This window comes from Lynx rufus, unplaced genomic scaffold, assembly GCF_022079265.1.
Source record: "Lynx rufus isolate CCGP_SWC_20201006 ecotype Redwood Valley unplaced genomic scaffold, mLynRuf1.p SCAF_18, whole genome shotgun sequence".
Lineage (NCBI taxonomy): Eukaryota > Metazoa > Chordata > Mammalia > Carnivora > Felidae > Lynx > Lynx rufus.
The window spans coordinates 34,753,942-34,775,865 of NW_025814832.1; the positions used below are offsets into that span (position 1 = coordinate 34,753,942).

Sequence of the window (21,924 nt, forward strand, 5' to 3'; positions counted from 1 at the left end):
GGACCACTAAATTCATTGATTGTATGTATGTTTTCCAATTCTAGCTGAAGACCAATGTTTCCTTTTGGAAGGAGCTGGAGTCCACTAAAGCTGTCATTATGGGAGAAACTGCTATGGTTGAGATAGATACCTTTCCCCGAGGAGTCATTTTAATATACCTAGTAATAGCATTTTCACCTTTTGGTTACTTTTTGGCAATTCATATCGTAGCAGAAAAAGAGAAAAAATTAAAGGAGTTTTTAAAGATAATGGGACTTCATGACACTGCCTTTTGGTATGTTATTAAAAGTTTATTATTTAGTATGATTAATAATTACATTAAATGTACATATCTCCAGAGTTGTAATTTGTTATTCACTCAACTTGAGGAGGTGCTTTTGTTTTGGAAGTTGAGACTAGGCAACAAACTGCAGCAATAGATTGGCTTTTTTTTTTTTTTTTTTAACATAAGGGAAGTGGGATTTGGGAAACTCATGTTGATATTACATGTTTAAATTTTACTTCACATTTTGTCATAATTGATGAGGTGTGTTCTATGTATTTCAGTGTATAGAACGTATGAGATCTTGGAAAGTTAGAAATTAATTGCCTGTTGTAGTCTTCTCCCAATATCATAGCATATATAAGTTATTAAAAATTTAATTAAAATGATTGAACTCTGCATATGTGGCATATGGGGTTCCCTCCTCTCCCCAGGAAAAAAGTTATTTTTGTAAGTTAAGATGAAAATATACAAATAATTTATAGAGAAATTTAGAAAATGTTTTCACAAGTGAGCCATAATATGTCAACATCTTTATACAATGATAATTTTATAGAGGCATGCATTTTTATAAATAATTCTAAATGTATTTTCCTTACTTTTCCCACTGTGTAGTAGGAAAATTTATTTTGAGCTCATTTGGGGGGAAAAGTTAATACTGTGTATGTGAGTTGATATTATAGTCCATTTTACAAAATTGTATTCCATTTAGCCCAGTTGAATACAGCAGTTAATTATAACACTTTACATAATGGGGTCATTGTGTATAGCATATTTTCTTTGCTTGTTTTTTTTCTCCTATCATTTGAGTAGTCATTGGTTTTTAAGATGCACTGAGCTGTTAAAGTGCTTTGTGAGGAAATGGAAGAATTTAGGCAAATCAGTTTCTTAATGCCGCAGTTTTGCCTCTGTAAAATGATGGGTTCAATTTTGGTAACGTAGGTATCTTTTAGCCCTGTTTCAGTGCTTTTATGTTTCATGGTAACATACATCAGATAATGATCTAACATTTTTTTAAAAAGCCCTAAATACTGTTGCAGTTCCATTGAACTCTGATTTGAGAAGAAATTTTGAGTAAATACAGTGAGTCTATTGTCGAACTTCTTGATCTTCCATTGTGTAAATGTAGTTAAGTACGTTATCGGTTAGTGAGATAGTCTTCGTTGCTTAAAGTATCAAAAAGGCAGGCCGTCAGAGGTTTAATTATAGCCTAGGCCATAAAGTTGTCATTAAATTCTTTCATATTTTAAGAAAATTGGAAGTGTTTTTGCATTATTGAACTTTTGAGAATATTGGATTTAAATTAGTCATGAATTGCTATTAATTTGGAGGTTTTTTTTGACTCTTGAAAAGATAATCACTCTATGTCAGACCTTTATCATAACCAATGTTGTATTTTTTTAAGGTTTATTTATTTTGAGAGAGAGAATGTGAGCAGGGGAGGGACAGAGAGAGAGGGAGAGAAAAAATCCCAAGCAGGCTCCACGATGTCATCACAGAGCCCGACACAGTGCTCGATCCCATGAACCGTGAGATCATGACCTGAACCCAAAGCCAGAGTCAGACACTTAACCGACTAAACCACCCAGGCACCCCATATATTTTTAATTACTATTATAAGAACATTAGTTTTCAGCAAATGAGCATACACAGGAAAGAATAAACTTAATTTTAAGAACAAAATGGCTGAAGTTCTGTTTGAAATGATTTTCTGTGAAAGCCCATGCACTTAATCATAGGTGTATTTGTATTCTCATTTTAGGCTTTCATGGGTTCTTCTGTATACAAGTTTGATTTTCCTTATGTCCCTTCTTATGGCAGTCATTGCAACAGCTTCTTCATTATTCCCTCAAAGTAGCTGCGTTGTGATATTTCTACTTTTTTTCCTGTATGGGTTATCATCTGTGAGTATTTTAACTTGAAATGGGAATAAAGAACTGTCAAAATTGTTGATTAATACAGCAAAGTGCTTATTCTGTGGTTAACTTAGAGTTGATTTGTTACTAGGTTACTCACAAACGACTTGTACATAGACAGCATCATTGTACTTCCATATTTTAGAAAAGGTACAAAATGGCCTCATGTTTATTTTTTTTTATTTTTATTTTTTATTTTTTAAGTAGGCTCCACGCTGTGTGTGGGCTTGAGGGGCTTGAACTCATGACCCTGAGATCAAGACCTGCCCTGAGGTCAAGAGTCGGATGCTTAACCGACTGAGCCACCCAGGCGCCCTGGTGTAGTCTCACATTTCTATTATAGGGTGATGGGTGATGTGTAAAGGTATGCCTTTGTAAATATAGCTGTTTTTAAGGAACCTACTGAAATCACTGTTGCACTATATGCTAACTAATTTGGATGTAAATTAAAAAAAATAAAATTAATAAAAAAATAAAAGAAAAAAAGTGTAAATATAGCTCTTTGATAGTATTGATATTCATCTGCTATATTGGCTAAATGCTTCCTGTTAATGGCCAGCCTTTGTGTTCCTGTGGTTCTAGTTTCTATTATGATTGGCTTATGTGCCCATGCTGTACCATTTATTAAATTTTTTCATGATCACCCTTGCTCTTTCACGTGATAATTTACAAGCAACTCAGACTTCTACGTACAGTTACCTGAGTTTGTATCTCATCAAGACATCGAGTTTAAAAGATAGGTTCTCTGTTTAAAAGCTGGTTGATTTATTGTTTTGTTCACATGTACACATCTAACTGCAGATGCATGTGGCTGGTTATGGTTTCTGTCGTGTAGAGGTAGTCATGTTTGCCTGTTTACATAGATAAAATGTTTTTAATGTTTATCATCTTAAATTTTTTAATGTATTTATTCCTGTTTCTATGAAAATAAAATATCTTACCATAGCATTTAGAAATTATTTTAATGAATGTATTTTCCAATGAAAATAACTTGTTCTTTCACAAGCAAAATTAATTTTGTTTTCATACCAATGTATATGAACAATGCATTAACTTTAATATTTATATTTTGCAGGTATTTTTTGCTTTGATGCTGACACCTCTTTTTAAAAAATCAAAACATGTGGGAATAGTTGAATTTTTAGTCACTGTGGCTTTTGGATTTGTTGGCCTTTTGATAGTCCTCATGGAAAGTTTTCCTAAATCATTAGTGTGGCTTTTCAGTCCTTTCTGTCAATGTACTTTTTTGATTGGTATTGCACAGGTAGGTAATATATTTATCTTGCTTCCACTACTAAGTACTTTTTCCCTCCAGTTCCATGCAGCTTGTTATACTGCAGTGATACTGCCTTTGATTTGCTTGCAAAAAAATTATTTTATAATTTCAACATAAGAAAGGAATGCTGTTTGAACACTGGAGTACATTTTATATGGGTTTCATTTATATTTTCTCCATTTTTAAGTTTTTCATCTGTATGATCTGTTTAGAAGTTTTCTATCTTGTGTATTAGTATATCTCAGTAGTTTATTTTCACTGCAATAACTCAGTTTGTTAAAAGTCATTTTAAGCGCCAGGTATTCTAGATTGCTATATGGCCTGGTTACATTGCTACTTTGGTACATTCATCTCACCTGTGTACCTGGCAGAAAATTGTGGTGTGTGGAGCAAAACAAATTTTCATGACTGTTATTAGTGAAACAAGTAGGCTGGTGGATTTTATTACTTTAGGATTCATGGGATTGTCCTTCGCCTAAATAATATTTATATTTATGTATTTATTTTTAAAGTTTTTATTTGATTTTTGTTAGTCTATTTTATAGGGGCAGTCAGGTTCTGAGGGAAGTATTCTTATGAGAAACTGCTTCTTCTATTATAAAACATAAATTTGGTCAATGTATAAAGAAAAAATGTAATTACTCAAAATAAGAGATTATTCATGTTGACTAAATAGAATATTCTGATTTGTGAAACCTAAGATAGATTAATGTTTATGAGTATTGAGTTAAGCAAATTTTAATTACTTTGGACCTAAGAGCTATCGTTTACACATTTTAAGAGTCCACTGAGTTCTCCTTCCCTTAGGAAAGTAGATTTATAGATTCATAGGTCTTTGTTGCTTGTGGGAAGGACTTCTCAATGTCATTTAATCATCTTCATTTCACAGATGAGGAGACTGAGATCCAGAATGGTGTAATTAACATTTATTCCTAATGGCAGATCTGGGGTCTAAATGACACCTCAACCTCTAGTACATGTCTTTCTGCTCTATCACATATATCTATTGTGAATAATGGAAGAGTTGTGTTAATTAATCAGAATACCTTCTCCCTTTTCAGTATTGAAAAGATGCTGATCATAATTTTATCCTCTAATACTTAATTTGTTTGACTTCCATGTGGACCATTTGTTTGCAGCAGTTAGTAGTATGAGCATACTTTATTTTTATTTCCTTTGATAGTCATAACATTAGAATTAAATGCCCTGGAAAGGGATGTATACTAATTTTAAAACATAACATTAAAAGGGATTGAAATGGATTGTTGTGATAAACTTATATTTTGGTAAAGTTTGTTGTTTTCCTTATAAATTCTTACTAGTAATTTAGTAGACTGTTAGAAGGCCCAGTTTGGTTACCATCGATCTGGTTATAATGAGTAACTCTAAGTAGTGTTAACTTTTGCTTATTTGTATTGTTTTTATATAATAAAGTTGGTGTTTCTGTTTTCCAGGTCATGCATTTAGAAGATTTTAATGAAGGTGCTTTATTTTCTAATTTGACTGAAGGCCCATATCCTCTAATTATTACTCTTGTCATGCTAGCACTTAATAGTATATTCTATGTCCTCTTGGCTGTCTATCTTGATCAAGTCATTCCAGGTATGCAGGTACCTATTGGATTTTACTTTAAAGATTTTAATTTTTTTGCTCACATAGGGTCAACTTAATTTAAATGTTTTCTTCTAGCTGGAGTACCCTAGTCATATTTGTTGTTTAAACTCTTAGTTTAATTTTAAATAAGTATATTTCGTACCTGTGCCTTAATGACTAGTGAATGTAGGGAGATTCTCTTCAACAGAGAGCAGTTTGCTTTGAAAACTTAAGTCTGTGACTCAATTTATGTCTGTTGTTAATCTTTGTTGGCTAAAGTACTGTGTTTTGTTTTTTGTTTTTTTTTAATTTTTTTTTTCAACGTTTATTTATTTTTGGGGACAGAGAGAGACAGAGCATGAACGGGGGAGGGGCAGAGAGAGAGGGAGACACAGAATCGGAAACAGGCTCCAGGCTCTGAGCCATCAGCCCAGAGCCTGACGCGGGGCTCGAACTCACGGACCGCGAGATCGTGACCTGGCTGAAGTCGGATGGTTAACCGACTGCACCACCCAGGCGCCCCGGCTAAAGTATTGTTAATGTTAATCTTTGTTGGCTAAAGTATTTCACTACTTTACCCTCTAAGGTGCAAAACTATGAGGTAATCTTGTAACTCCCACCACTGTCCTTATCCATCATTCATCTATAGCCAACTCCTATTGATTGAAAATATTATTAAAATAATCTAACACTCCCTTGACTTTCCCCTTTGAGTTCCTCATTACTTTTTTCTGTGCTCTAGACTGGCACTTATATGGTAACTACTAGACAATATGATTTTTAAAATTTGAATTAATTAGAATTAAAGAAATTAACAGCCCATTTCCTCGGTAGCACAAGTCACCTTCCGACTGCTTAGTAAGCCACAAATGGCTGTTAGTTACCATATGGTATAGTATGCATACAGGACATTTCCACCACTGCGGAAGGCATCTAGACCATACCTCTCATCTAATTACCTGCTTCAAGCCTGTCTAAAACTTAGCCATTGCCTTTAATCAAATTAATCACCTGCTCAGAAATCATCTTGCTGGACATATCCTAGTGAATTAAATAGAAACTCTTTATGTATGAATGTCCTTCACATTACTTTTATACATTTAAGCTCTCCTTTTCACTGTCTTCCTCCTTACTGTATTTTATATTCATCCAAATAGCCCTATTTACCTATTTAAGCCCAGCTTCAGTGAATCGGTTAGATTGTTTTTATTTATTTATTTATTTATTTTTTTTTTTTAATTTTTTTTTTTTTCAACGTTTTATTTATTTTTGGGACAGAGAGAGACAGAGCATGAAGGGGGGAGGGGCAGAGAGAGAGAGAGACACAGAATCGGAAACAGGCTCCAGGCTCTGAGCCATCAGCCCAGAGCCCGACGCGGGGCTCGAACTCACGGACCGCGAGATCGTGACCTGGCTGAAGTCGGACGCTTAACCGACTGCGCCACCCAGGCGCCCTCGGTTAGATTGTTTTTAGTTACTCTTAACAGAAGATCGTTTTAATTGGCTTAAGCAAGAAGGAAACTGATTGTTTTACTTAAAAGGAAGTCCAGAGATTTGATAGGTTCCGAATTGGTTGCCTTACTCAAAGACCCACATTCTCTAGGCTTTTGCCCCCGTGCCTGTCTTCCTGGCTGCTGTGGGATGCTTCTTTGTTCCTGTCCAATGGAGGAGGGAGGGTGAATCTTTCCCCCACCTAAACCCTTCGCTTCTGATTGGTTACATGCTGACAGCCAGAGCAATAACAGTCACCAGAGGATGCCACGTGCTGATCAGATGAGTTAGGATCCTCTCCGTAGAGGGGATCAGATCTAGATGTGGCCGTCTAGAAGAGGTTGGATATTTTTTTTTAAATGGGAAGTGTTGGCTTTTTTAGGGAAAGAGGTGAAAATGGATATGTACTGTGTGAGCAACCATCACTGTCTACTGTGTCTAGGTCTTCTTTGCCTGTCCTGTTGCCGTGTTACTCTCCTGATTTTAAAAACCTCCGTGAACTGTGTCCACTTTTCGAAGTAATAAGTACTAGCCGTTTTCAAAGACACGATAAGATGATACCCATTACAGCCTTCAGGATATATTCCTCATTCAGGCATAAACTTCTCTTCCTTTGAACTCTTACTAGCGCCATGCATGATGTGCTTCATGTCTGCAGCGTGTTCTAGGCGCTCGTTCCACATGTGTGCCCATAAAGATGGGAGCTCCTTCGGGACAGAAAATGCGCTTTATTCACCTTTACATTCTCATGTGCTCTAAGCATCTCAGATGGTTTATAGACTAGAATTATTTGTCAATAAAAACATTTTTCACACAGTGCTGATTTAATACTTTTAATATGAACTTTAGCTCCAGGTCATGTGTTTCACATACTGTCTTTATAATTTCAAATCTAGTTTTTAGAAATAATTTGTGAGGGTAATTCAATTTTTTTTTTTTTTTATTTTTCAGGGGAATTTGGCTTACGGAGATCATCTTTATATTTTCTAAAGCCATCATATTGGTCAAAAAGCAAAAGAAATTATAAGGAGTTATCAGAGGGCAATGTTAATGGAAATATTAGTTTTAGTGAAATTGTTGAGCCTGTTTCTTCAGAATTTGTGGGAAAAGAAGCCATAAGGTATGATTTAATCTTTGGCAACTTAGGTATAAGAAGTAGTTAAACAGTGCTACATTTAAATCCTATTTTTAAATAATGTATGGAACTACTGTATCTTAGATTTTGGTACACATCTCATGATTTTAAAAAAAAAAATTTTTTTTTTTAATGTTTATTTATTTTTGAAAGAGACAGAGACAGAATGCGAGTGGGTTAGGGGCAGAGAGAGAGGGAGACACAGAAACAGAAGCAGGCTCCAGGCTCTGAGCTGTCAGCACAGAGCCCGACGCGGGGCTCGAAGTCAGGAGCTGTGAGAACATGACCTGAGCCGAAGTCGGACACTCAACCGACTGAGCCATCCAGGCACCCCCACATCTCATGATTTTTAAAACACAGAATTAATATGAGCAGTTTCTCTTTTAGGTTCTTATTTTCTTTGCAACCATTTAGAATAAGGTTGTGTTAGGTTTGAAATTTTATGTTTCAATGGAAATTTTTAAAAGTTATAAAACCTAGTATTCATACAATTAAGCCATTTTCAGATTTCCATTAAGTAGATTGAAACAGAACAAATATTAGCTTTATAATTTTATTCCGGCTGCATTGTCTAAGTTATACAACATATTGTCCTCTCTTAATTTCATAGACTTTTAGGTATTGTGACTCAGAGTATCAGTTTAATTTCTGTGAACCCAAGAAATTCACTACGATGCCTTTCTAGATCAGTCAAAACCAAATTTAAAAAGTAACAGGAGGGGTGCCTGGGTGGCGCAGTCGGTTGAGCGTCCGACTTCAGCCAGGTCACGATCTCGCGGCCCGTGAGTTCGAGCCCCGCGTCGGGCTCTGGGCTGATGGCTCAGAGCCTGGAGCCTGTTTCTGATTCTGTGTCTCCCTCTCTCTCTGCCCCTCCCCCGTTCATGCTCTGTCTCTCTCTGTCCCAAAAATAAATAAACGTTGAAAAAAAAAAAAAATTAAAAAAAAAAAAAAAGTAACAGGAAGAAGAGAAAAGAAATAAAAGGCAAAAAATGAAAGAAAAAGTGAAGTATAATATAACATGTGTTTTTCAAGTTTAAGAACGTATAAAAAGCAAGGGAGAGTCAGATACTTAGGATGTAATAAGTGGGTTAATGGTCTGCCTTCTCAGGGGCAAAATTGAAAGTGGTTAACAAAACCATTAATTCTTTAAGTTATTTGAGACATTTAAAGTGGAATGAGAGAAGCACTTCACGTTTATGGATAGTTTGAAATGTGTGCTGATGTGAAATATAGCATTTGGTTTTTAATCCCCGTTAACTGTTGTGACAAGTATTGATAAATTACAAACAGAAAAGTATCTAAGATGAAGAGACATCTATAAATTGCTGGAGCCAAAGGCTTTATTTTCAGAAGTTGGCTTGTCATGAAATGTGAATGAATGACACTTAAAATGGACAGGAATACTGAATGCTTTTGTGGTTTCTTTAAAATAATTTTATAATTATTGTCACCTCTCTTAGGTTTCTTGTTTTAGTAGGAAGGTACTTTATTATTATTCCTATAAAATATGACAGCTTTGATAACAATACTACACATGGAAACGCACAACCTTATAAATTGCTTTGAATACTTAGAGAATCGTGTTTTTCAGAATCAGTGGTATTCAGAAGACGTACAGAAAGAAAGGTGAAAGCGTGGAGGCTTTGAGAAGTAAGTAGCTTTCGTTGTACCCAGTCCATGATTGTAAAGTACAAATTGGGAAACAATTTACATAGTTTGTACAAAATTTAAACTTCTTTAGCACAGTTTTCTCTCTTTTAGGGGCACTTTCATTTATTTACGTGATTAGTATTCATAATAAAATTAACAACAAATAAAATACTAAGAGTAAAAAGTAATCTATTAAAGATGAAAACTATTCAGTTATTTGAACAAGTCTGTGTCCTTTTTTGTTCTATTATTATGCATGTGTCTACATGTTAGTTAATTTTGTTTCCTTTTGACCTAGCACAGGGTTTCTCGACCTTGGCACTACTGACATTTTGAGTCTGATAATTCCTTGCCGTGAGAACTATTGTGAGAATTGTAGAATGTTTAACAATGTGTAAGGATTCTTCAAAATGAATAGAGTATATATATACACACACACATACATACACACACTCACATATGCACGCACACACACGTCCACATATGTAGAGAGCAGGGTGAGCTGGCGGGGTGGGAGAAGGAGGGAATAAGGAGATTAATTTTAAGAAATTGGTCCATGTGATTGTGGGGCCTGGCGAGTCTGAAATCTACACGGCAGCATGGCAGCTTGGAAACTCAGATAAGAGTTAAAGTTGCAGGCTTCAGTCTGAAATTCATAGGGGAGGCTGTCGGGCTGGAGACTCAGGACATCTATGCTACGGTCTTGGGGCAGAATTCCTCCTTCTCAGGGAAACCATTTTTGCTCAGCAGGCCTTCAACTGACTAGATATGGTTCACCAGTATTATTGAGGGCATCCAAATTGGAAAGGAGGCAGTGAAGCTGTTAGCAGTTGATATGAGTATAAATTTAAAAAATCTGGTTAGAGCTACAAAAAAAGTTAGTGGAACTAAAAAGTGAATTTAGTAAGGGGGCAGAGTATAAGATAAATGTAGAAAAATAAATTGTCCTTCTATATACTACTAACAGATAATTAGAAAGTAAAATTAATGAGGCGCCTAGGTGACTTAGTCAGTTAAGCACCAGACTCTTGATTTTGACTCAGGTCATGATCTCAGTTTGTGAGTTCGAGCTCTGCATCAAGTTCCACGCTAACAGTGCGGAGCCTCCCTGGGGTTCTCTTCCTCTCTCTCTGTCTCTCTCTGCATCTCCCCTGCTTGTGTACTCTCTGCCAAAAATAAATAAATAAACTTTTAAAAAGTCCATTTTATATTAAAAAAAGAAATTAAAATTAAAAATAGCCCATAAGTATCTAAACATATTTATAGATAAATATGACAAAAGATGTAACAGATTTGTAACCTGAAAAATTTTTAAAAGTTGCTGAAAGGGGCGCCTGGGTGGCTCAGTCGGTTGGGTGTCCAACTTTGGCTCAGGTCATGATCTCACAGTTCGTGAGTTCGAGCCCCGCATCGGGCTCTTGTGCTGACAGCTCAGAGCCTGGAGCCTGCTTCAGATTCCGTGTCTCCCTCTCTTTCTGCCCCTTCCCTGCTCATGCTCTGTCTCTCAAAAATGAATAAAGTTAAAAAAAAAATTTTTTTTAAAGTTGCTGAAAGAATAAAGAGTATGTAAATAAGTAGAGATACCACGTTCATGGGTGAGAAGACTCAGGGTCAGATGCCAACTTTACTCAAATTTCAGTAGATTCAGGCACAATAAAAATCCTAATAGGGCTTTTTTTTTTTTTTTTTTGTAGCTTTTGACAAACTGATTCTAAACTTTCCAAGAAAATACAAATGACCTAGAATAGTCAAAAACACTTTGAAAAAGAAGACCAAAGTTGAGGAACTAGTATAACTTTGTTACAAGACTTCGTATGAATGCTCCAGTAATCAAGACAGTGTAATTTTGGCATAAAAACAACATAAAAATAGATCAGTGAAACAGAATAGAGAGTGTAGAATAGGCCCATATGTGTATGAGTAGGTAACTTGCAACAAAGATGCAAAGTTACCTTGCTAGAGAAAGGATGGACTTTTAAACAAATGCTGTTGAAACAATTGGATAAAGTGAGCATTGGTCTGTCGTAGGCACCATATACAAAAACTAACTGAAAATGGATCATACACCTAAATGTAAAACCTAAAACTCTCAAACTTCAAAAAAAACGATCCATAGAAGAAATGCGTTTGCAGTCTGGGGTTACATGAAAATTTCCCAGATATGCACAGAAGCACAACTGTAAATTAATTGATGAATTGGACTGTAAAAATTAAGAAGGCTTCTGTTTGTAAGATACTGTTAATGGAAATGAAAAGCTAAACCATTGGCCTGGGGGAAATATTTGCAAATCATCGATCTGATCAAGAACTTGGATCCAGAATATATAAAGATCTCTCAAAACTCAATAATAAGAAAAGAACCCAGTTAATGGGCAGAATATTTGAATATCCTCTTCACCAAAGAAGATAGAAGGATAGCAACTAAGTACATGAGAAGGTGTCCAACACTATTACTCATTAGGGAATTGCAAATTAAAATCACAAGATATCACTACATACTTAGCAGAATGGTTAAAATTATTATTTTCTATACATTATGCTATGCTAACCACAAGCTTAGCTGCCATCTGTCACCACATAACACTGGAATGACGAAGATTGGAAAGGCTGGTCATACCGAGTGTTGGTGAAGGTGGAAACCTGGAGCTCATGCGCTGCCGGAGGGGATGTGAACGGGCACAGGTGCTTTGGAAAATAGCTTGACGATTTGTGAAAGAGTTAAATATGCACCTGTTATGTGATCTAACCATTTCACTTCTAGGCATCTGTCCAGGAGAGGTGAAAATTGTTTTATACTAAGACTTATACAGGAATATTCATTGTAAACTTATTTGTTACACAAAAACTGAAAACAGTCTAAAATGCCTATTAATAGGGGAATGCATAGCCAGCTGTGGCATATGCATCCAGTGGAATGCTCGTTGGCATAAAAGGAATGAATTCTTAATACGTGCTACAACATGGATGAATCTCTAAATAATGATGTTAAGTAAAGAAGCTAGAAATAAAACTACGTAGTATAGGATTACATTCATGTAAAACAGAAAAGGCAGAACTAATGTGTAGTGAAAAAGAGCAGACCAGTGGTTACTTGGAGATGGGTGGAATAGGCAAAGGACAAACATTTTAAAGCAGCATTTTTTGTGGAGATGAATATGTTCATCATCTTGATAGTGGTGATGATTTTATGGTCGTAGCTACACGTCAAACTTAGATTCTAAGTTGCCAAATGGTTGTTACAGGTTATTCATAATCTTTTACATGTCTGTAGAATCTGTAATGATGTTCCCTGTCTTCATTATATATTTAGTAATTTGTAATTTTTTTTCATTTGTTTTGCACTGGGCTTATCAATTTTATTAATCTTTTCGAGGCATCAACTTTGTTGGTTTTCTTTATCATACATGTGTTTGCTTTGCAGTTAATTGAGTTGTGTTACTCTGTTATTTCTGTTTGACTACTTTCTTTGGGTTTAATTAGTTTTGCTTTTCCTAGCTTTAAAAAAAAAAGTTTATTTATTTTGAGAGAGAGAGCAGGAGAGGAGCAGAGAGGGAGAGAGAGAGAGGGAGAGAGAATGAATCCCAAGCAGGCTCCATGCTGTCAGCATAGAACGTGACACAGGGCTCCATCTCGTGAATCGTGAGATTATGACCTGAGCCGTAATGAAGAGTCAGATGCTTAACGGGCTGAGCCACCCAGGAGCCCCTTCCTAGCTTCTTGATGTGGAATCGGTTGTTATTTCTGCCCGAACCGTTCAGCTTTAGCCACTCTAATGCTCAGTGGCTTAAGGCAGTTATTATTTTGCTATGACTGAGGAGTCTCTCGTTTGGTTCTTCAGTCAGTTTGTGGATTATCTGGAATTGGATGGTGGCCTGGTCACATACTTGGCTAACAGACTAGTTGATCTAGTGGACTGTAGGCAGGAGAATTTACCTCTTTTATATGGTCTCGCATCCTCCAGTAGGTTAGTTGAACTGGAAGCAATTGAGTATTTTTTATTATGCCGTTTCTCATTTTCCTCCTCTTGGCTTCTTGGTCGCACGTGCCCTTCCTAGAAACTACTCTAGGTATTATAACATGGATCCTCGACTTACAAGTTAGTGGTTTACTAATTTATAGTATTTACAGAATAGTAAAGTGAGAAAAAAAGTCCAGGAACTTACTTTTATCCCTACTTATTTCTTTATGCCTATTTCAACTTATATACTATTGTTTTCATGTAGTTTAATTCTATGTGTATTTTAAACCAAAGAGAATGTTATTAGCATTGTTTTTAAAAGACCGTTTCATTTATATTTACTTGTGTATTTACCGTGTCATTTATCTTTGTTACTTCCTGCCTTTCTGATCTTCCATCTAGGATAATTTTCCTTGTGTGTGAAAAATAGCTTTTTGCTCTTTTCTTTAATTCAGGTCTGCTGATGGTACAGTCTCTCAGTTTTTGTTTGCAAATACATTTTTTCACCTTTACCTTTAAAGCATATTTCTCTGAATATTCAGTTTCAGCTTGATGGTAATTTTTTTTGCCAGCACTTTAAAATGTAATCTGTCGTCTCCCTTTTCCATTGTTCTGGTTGCAGAGATAACTGTTGGTTTTCCTATTCCTCTGTTGTTGGTAGATACTGTTACCCTGGCTGTTTTTAAAGATCTGTTTCTAGGGGCGCCTGGGTGGCTCAGTGGATTGAGCTCAGGTCACGATCTCGCAGTTGGCGGGTTTGAGCCACACATTGGGCTCGCTGCTGTCAACACAGAGCCCACTTTGGATCTTCGGTCCCCCTCTCTCTGCCCCTGCCCCACTTGCGCTCTCTCTCGCTCTCTCTCTCTCTCTCTCTCTCTCTGTCAAAAAATAAACACCAAAAAAACCTTAAAGATCTGTTTTTGGTTTTCAGCAGTTTTACTGCCACATGCCTCGGTGGTGTTTGTTTTACATTTATTCCACTTTGGTTTTACAAGTGCTTCTTGAATCTGTGGCTTGATGTCTTTCTTCTGTTTTAAATTTGTTTCAGCCATTTCTTTTCCAGTACTTTCCAGTGTTGCTTCTGTCCTATTTCCTCATCCTTTAGTCTATTATTATTACATGTTACAACTCTTCATTTCATCCCATTTATTTTTTATGCTCTTTTCTGAATTTTTCATTGTTTTTTTCTCTCTCTGTGCTTCAGTCTAGATATTTTCTTATGACTTTTCTTGTCATTTACTAATTTTCTGTAGTTGGGCCTAATGTGATTAAACAATCCTATTGAAATATTTTTCACTTAACTTTTCCAGTTTTTGTCTTTCCACTTGGTGGTTTTTAGTTCTTTGTCAGCATTCTCTTAGCAGCAGGATAGCATGGTTGTTTCACAGTCTCTTATGGTGTCAATATCTGTATGTCCTCTAGGTCCCTTTCTGTCACCTGTCACTTCTGTTGGGTTTTTATCTTCTCTTGCTGTTTCCTGTCTGGCTGTTTTTGAGTGCTGCGCATTGCGTATGAAAATTGTAGAGATTGTTGGATGCTCTGGATGCTGTGATCTTCCTCCAGAGAAGATTTATTTTTGCTTCTGGCCTGCAGATCCTTCATCAGGTCAGGGTCTGCAGTGATTCAAAGCTGGGTTTTCAGATCCCCGTCTTTTGTCCTCCTTCAATCATTGACACATCCTCTCTTGATACGTCTTCATTCCATTTTTCTTTTATTTAAAAAAATTTTTTAACGTTTATTTATTATCGGGAGACAGAGAGAAGCAGAGCATGAGCATGGGAAGGGCAGAGAGAAGGGAAGACACAGAATCCGAAGCAGGCTCCAGGCTGCAAGCTGCCAGCACAGAGCCCTTCGTGGTGCTCGAACTCACAAACTGTGAGATCACGGCCTGAGCCGAAGTCGGACGCTTAACCGACTGAGCCACCCAGGCGCCCCAATTTTTCTTTTATTTAAATTGAATTTCTCAAGTATTTAGTTAACCACTCCCATGCTGTTGGTTAGTTTCTAGGTTTTTGCTAATATGTTTACCATAGGAACCTTGTTAATACCCTTGGGAACAAATTTTTGTTTTCCCTGTGTTTCAGTTACCTTAGAAAGTCCCAAAAGTGGGTCCACAGAAACCCTCCCCATAGAAAGTCCCAAAAGTGGGTCCACAGAAACCCTCCCCAATGTTTTGTATATTCTCGAAATCTGTTAATATAGGTGTATTTTTATTACTTTTCTTGTAGCTCAAACAATTGACTATAATAAGGAATTATTATCATATAATATTAAGTATTATGCTGTTAAATATGCTAATAACTTTAAATCTGCCATTAAACATTGATTTGTTTCAAGACTGCTCAAGTATTATGTATTATTTTGTATAGCTTAACAGAAATAAAAATCACATTTGAGTCTTCTTTTCTGAACTAGATTTGTCATTCGACATATATGAAGGTCAGATTACTGCATTACTTGGTCACAGTGGAACAGGAAAGAGTACTTTGATGAATATTCTTTGTGGACTATGCCCGCCTTCTGATGGTGAGAGTTTTCTGATTTAAAAAAACAACAACAATTCTTCCGTTTATTAGTGTTATTAACCAAGGTATCACAGTATAGTTATTTATCCTTGAAACATGTACTGATTGAATTTTTTTTTTTTTAATGATTTGGGACCAATCTCAGTATAAAGGTGCTTTACTATTACTTTTTGATTACACATTTTTTTCAATAGAAACTAAAAATGATTCAGTCATGTTTAATAAAAGTGATCTGATTTTGTACTCATTTTGTAAGATATTTCATGTGTATTTTTCATTTTCAAGGAAGAATAAATCAGTAATTGAAAATTAAATGAGACCTGCAGACATTTTAGATTATAGATATAGGTATCTAAATGTGCAACAATAATTCAAAAGGAAAGAATGATAGATGTCAAAACCATCTCCTAAAATACAATTATAAGAACAATAATACCTTAAATGTATAATTGTGACATGTGATTGCCCTATAGGTGAGAATTTAATATGGCAGCTCCATATTTCCACAATAACCAAATCTAGTGGCAATATAATAAATATTTTGCTTTAAGAAAGGCTGACTTTCCATGTATGGAATCTGCATTTTTTAAAATGTAGTTTAACTTTTGAAATTGGTTTAATTTTGTTGCTTATCCCTAATCGTGTCACTTTCTGATGACAGTAGTGATATCTTACATTTAATAAAAACTTACGATTTTTCTTCTAATTCTCCATGCATTATCACGGTGATTTAAGAGTTCTGAAATTAAGTGGGATATATTGGTATTTAATTTATAGAAGAGAAAAGCTGGAATTCAGATTGATTTTCTCAAGACCACACATCTAGTTAGGGGAACATTTTTAGTTTCTTTGTTCTCTCCTCTATTGATTAATGCCTGGAAATGAAGGAAAATTGCTCCTGGAATAGAAATATAAAAAATGCACCAGTATACCCCTGTTCAGCGTTAAGCTCTGGTTCCTTGCTCTTTTCACTATGTAATATCAACTGGAAATGAAGGAAAATGAGGTTAGAATATAAGGTGGAAGCAGGTCACCAATGGAATGAAAATGAAGGTGTGTTACGCCTTCTGAGTTTATATTAATTCATACCTTACATATTTATTACGTACAAGTAACTAAGTTGTTAGTATACATTAAAGCATATATACTTCTGAATACTTAATGTAGTTAGTGTAAATTTAAATATATATTTTGCTTTTAGGATTTGCATCTATATATGGACACAGAGTCTCAGAAATAGACGAAATGTTTGAAGCAAGAAAAATGATTGGCATTTGTCCACAGTTAGATATACACTTTGATGTGTTGACAGTAGAAGAAAACTTATCCATTTTGGCTTCAATCAAAGGAATCCCAGCCAATAATGTAATACAAGAAGTATGTCATTCATATAGAAATTTTTACTTTATTCCTTGTAAATTAATAACCTTCTGTAATAACTGGTATAAAAAATGCTTGAAAATCTAAATAAAAACCTGTTCTGAGCCCATAAACGGGAATTCATTACAAAGAATTAGATGGAATTTGGAATAAACATTTTATTTTAGCACATGTAAAATGTCCTTGTTTCATCTGGAGGACACCGGCCTCTCAATATAGGTTTTTCTTTTCTTCCATCCTTTCCTTTCACACCTGCCTTTCTCCTTCCACCACACACACACACACACACACACACAGCCTTCAAACTGATCCTTGTACACCACTACCCAGGTAGTCACAAAAGTAAAACAGACCTTTCAACCAGTAATCATTGTATATGAATACATGTCAAAATTAAATTCTGTACTAAAAGAACATTTTTAAACTTGATATTAAAATTGGGACATTCAAAAATTAATATTGATAATTATGTAAATGGTATAATTTTAAAAGTAACATTGTTCTCCCTTTATAGGTGCAGAAAGTTCTACTGGATTTAGACATGCAGGCTATCAAAGATAACCAAGCTAAAAAGTTAAGTGGTGGTCAGAAAAGAAAACTGTCTTTAGGAATTGCTGTTCTTGGGAATCCAAAGGTAAATAAGTATTAATGTATTGTACACAAATATAATGTATTGCATGTTTATATATAATAACGTGTAAAGTCTCAGCGTACATGAAATATTATACATTATTATACATATGATTATAGTAATAAGGTTGTGAAACCAGAGTCATAAAGATAAAACATATTTACTACCGCGGTTACTTGTAGGAAGGGGAATGGAAAGGATGGACTATATGCAATGTTTTGTGCTTTTTAAAAAAGATCCGTAGAGGGGTGCCTGGGTGGCTCAGTGGGTTAAGCATCCAACTTCAGCTCAGGTCATAATCTCACAGTCCGTGGATTTGAGCCCCGCATTGGGCTCTGTGCTGACAGTTCAGAGCCCAATGGTCTGCTTTGGGTTCTGTATCGTCTTCTCTCTCTGCCCCTCCCCTGCTCACGCTGTATCTGTCTCTCTCTCAAAAATAAATAAATGTTAAAAAGAAAAAAACTAGAAAATATGGCCAAAAAAATGACATTGATTAAATTTCACTGGTGGCTATATAACAGTATTGTTCTAATACTCTTTATAGTTTTCTATATGTTTATAACAGTTCATAATAAAAATTTAAAAGTAGAATAAAACCAAAGGAATTGTTCAGTTTTTCACTGTCCTGCTAATTTTATTTTTGTGTATGTCTGTTCTTGTGCTGTTCTCTGTCCTGTAGAAATACAGTGCTTTGCACAGCTTTGCAAGCTGCAGCCGGGAGCCCCATTGGTCCCCACTATCCTGCCACATTTCCCCTTGCTGCTCTATAGCTTGGGAATGACTCTGGGTTCTGGTTTTATGTTAATTTATCTTTCTCCCAACCCCTCACCAATGTTTTGTTTTTTAGTTTCTTTATCTCATTGTTATTACACTTACGTCTTGTATCTTACTGATACTAGTTTTTTATATTGAAACAAGGAAAGTATTCACTTGCCAAACTAATAATTTAAAAATTTATGCTAACTCATATATGAATGAAAAACCCAGATCTAATATACTTCTGATTGGAAATAATAATTGGAAATGGGAAAGTTTCTCAATGTCCACATAAATTTATATATTTTAGTTTTTCTGAGGATTCTCTGCCATTCCCCACTCTTTGTCGTACAGATACTATTGCTGGATGAACCAACAGCTGGAATGGATCCCTGTTCTCGTCATATTGTTTGGAATCTCCTGAAATACAGAAAATTTAATCGGGTGACAGTGTTTAGTACCCATTTCATGGATGAAGCTGACATTCTTGCTGGTGAGATTTTTACTTTATTTTTGTAGGATAAGGTCATGGGGCCAAAATAGGAGGTGGACACAGAGATACAAAATCCTGAGGAATAAATAAAGAAGCTGTGTGTTCTTCATAGCTGTGTGTTTTAAACTTTTTAAGAATTACATATTTTTATGCTGGAGAGTCCTGCAGATCATCTGAGATTCAATAATTTGCTAGAAGAACTAATGGGACTCAGCATATAGTTATACTTATGAGTTATCACCCCAAAACTTACAGGATACAGAACAAAATCAGCAAAGTGAGAATGCACATGGGACAAGGAGGAAGCCAGACACAAGCTTCCAAAAATCCTTTCCCGGTGGAGTCACACAGAATATGCTTAATTTCTCTAGCAATGAGTTGTTAACAATTGATGTGAAATGTTGTCTACTAGGAAAGCTCGTTAGAGACTCAGTGCCCAAGGTTTCTACCGGGTGCTGGTCATAGAGACCCCCTCCAAAATTCCAGTCTCCCAGAAGGAAGCAGCCTGTCTAGCACAGTCTACATTGTAGATTTATTTTTTCACTATTATCTTTGTTTTTTAAAAAATGTTAAAAAACGATCCAACATAGTGACATTTTGTTTTTGTGGTTTTTACATTTGATTGTAAAGGAATTATGAACACACTTGCAATAGTAAGCCTCTTAGGAAGAGTCTGAGGTGTTTGGAGCAGTTTGAGGAAAGAGTCAGAACTGCCCGGATACAGTTTCTGGCTTTGTCAGCCACTGGCTCTGTGAAACATGAACAAACTATGTATTTTCTCATTGCCTCAGTGTTCTCATTTGAAAACCAGGTAGTGATAATCTGGTACCTTTCTAGTAAGGTTGTTGTGATTATTTAATGATACTTAATGGTCTTATTGGTGTCTCATGGTAATTCACAAAATATAAATGCCAATTATTAATGCTGTTACCGACTTAAAATTGAAATGCAGATCTCTCTTTGCAGATAGGAAAGCTGTCATATCACAAGGAATGTTGAAATGTGTTGGTTCTTCGATTTTTCTCAAAAGTAAATGGGGGATTGGCTACCGCCTAAGGTATCATTTATTCTTTATTGACTGTTTTCTATAATATTCTTGATCTACTGTTAATTTATTTCAGGTTTGCCATACTATTAGTACTTTAGCCATTTTTTATGGCACTAGCTTTACTTAAAGCATTCAGAATTTACTTTTGGTTGTTTACTGAGAATTATTTAGAAAAATTACGATTTTTGGTTTTTTCTAGCATGTACATAGACAGATATTGTGCCACAGAATCTCTTTCGTCCCTGGTTAAACAACATATACCTGGAGCTACTTTATTACAACAGAATGATCAACAACTTGTGTATAGCTTACCTTTTAAGGACATGGACAAATTTGCAGGTATTACTTTCAGTTTCCTGGTTGTTGAACCAGGATCTTGCATTGGGAACTGATTTTCTTGATTTACTTTGTTGTATACTTTTCTGTTTAATAATATTTACATGTTCCCAGGTAACTGAAGTTAATATACCATTTCTGCTTTACTTTGCTTTTGAAAATGAGAAACTACAAGCTAACATGGGATGTTTTTTCATTCTTTGGTTTTTTTTGAACAAACATCATGCGAGAAACTGTAACTAATATGTTAAGTAAATGTATTTGCTTTGTTGTCAAGAAACAGATTGCTCCATTTGCTTAGAGGCAAATGATGTAATTTGGGAATATGTAATTATGTAATTATACACAGACATACATGATTGTTTATATGTGTTCTCAAGTCCTTTTCCAGTTTTATGATTCCGTAATGAATTACATGATAATATGGTAAACCCTTGGATTATTTTGATTGTGGCATTATTTTTCCGCTTTATAATGAGGAACTCCAAACTCAATTTCCTTTATCTGTTTAGGATCTCGTAGTAACTAAAAGGATGTTACTGATGCAGATATGTTGTGCAGAATTCCCAAAACATTTACCTCATTTAGACAGAAATTTTCTGTATTAGTTTAGGTTTCTATATTATATTAACTAGAATAAAGTACATATTGCCGACTTAATGTACCCTGCCTATCATTCTGTCTGAGAAATATTTCCTAGGTTTGATTTATAATATGATAAATATCTACTAGATATATTTCTATATAAACAAACATTCCTTGGGGTCCTTAGCAGTTTTTAACAACGTTAATGGAGTTCTGAGACCAAAAAGTTTGAGAACCACTATGCTAGTAAATTTAGTCATATCCCATTTTAAAAGGGATATCCTTTTAGGATATCCTTTTAGGATATTTTAGAATAATTCATGATGATATGCTTAACTTCATAACGTTCTTTCTTTCTTTTTTTTTAGGTTTATTTTCTGCTCTAGACACTCACTCAAATTTGGGTGTTATTTCTTATGGTGTCTCCATGACAACTTTGGAAGATGTGTTCTTAAAGCTAGAAGTTGAAGCAGAAATTGACCAAGCAGGTAGAAACAAAACTATAACAAAAAATTTTTGGCAGTGAACCAGGCAGATGGTGAACAAGACAAATAATCATATAAGCATGTGAAATATGTATTTGGGGGAAGAAAGAGTAGATAAATAAGGTACATAAATAAGTAACAGATATTTACTGATAGTAATCAGAGTTATGAAAGAAATAATCGGGTAGTCTTGGGAGGCAGGTAGCTTAGATCGTATCTTCAGGGAGGACTGTGTTGAGATGATAAACTAAGACTTGGATGGCGAGAAAAACCCAAGTACATTTTATTGCAGAGCTTTCTAGGTAAAGGGAACCGCTACCACAGACTGTTAAGGAATGAGTTGGATGATTTTGATGACAGAGGAAAGGCCGCTGTGGATGGAGTTTAGAGAGCCAAGCAGTTTA

General features: G+C 35.4%; 1 protein-coding gene across 1 annotated transcript in view; it reads left to right on the top strand.

The window, feature by feature from the left end:
- ABCA5 (ATP binding cassette subfamily A member 5) overlaps nt 1-21,924 on the top strand; it is a 75,789-nt gene that overhangs the window by 19,044 nt on the left and 34,821 nt on the right. The window contains exons 6-18 of the mRNA XM_047081514.1: nt 45-274; nt 2,025-2,166; nt 3,254-3,442; nt 4,909-5,056; nt 7,490-7,658; nt 9,265-9,323; nt 15,697-15,807; nt 17,008-17,183; nt 17,701-17,820; nt 18,928-19,066; nt 20,033-20,123; nt 20,314-20,453; nt 21,404-21,523. Coding sequence (XP_046937470.1) covers nt 45-274; nt 2,025-2,166; nt 3,254-3,442; nt 4,909-5,056; nt 7,490-7,658; nt 9,265-9,323; nt 15,697-15,807; nt 17,008-17,183; nt 17,701-17,820; nt 18,928-19,066; nt 20,033-20,123; nt 20,314-20,453; nt 21,404-21,523 — 1,834 coding nt within the window. The remainder of the gene's footprint in view (nt 1-44; nt 275-2,024; nt 2,167-3,253; nt 3,443-4,908; nt 5,057-7,489; nt 7,659-9,264; nt 9,324-15,696; nt 15,808-17,007; nt 17,184-17,700; nt 17,821-18,927; nt 19,067-20,032; nt 20,124-20,313; nt 20,454-21,403; nt 21,524-21,924) is intronic.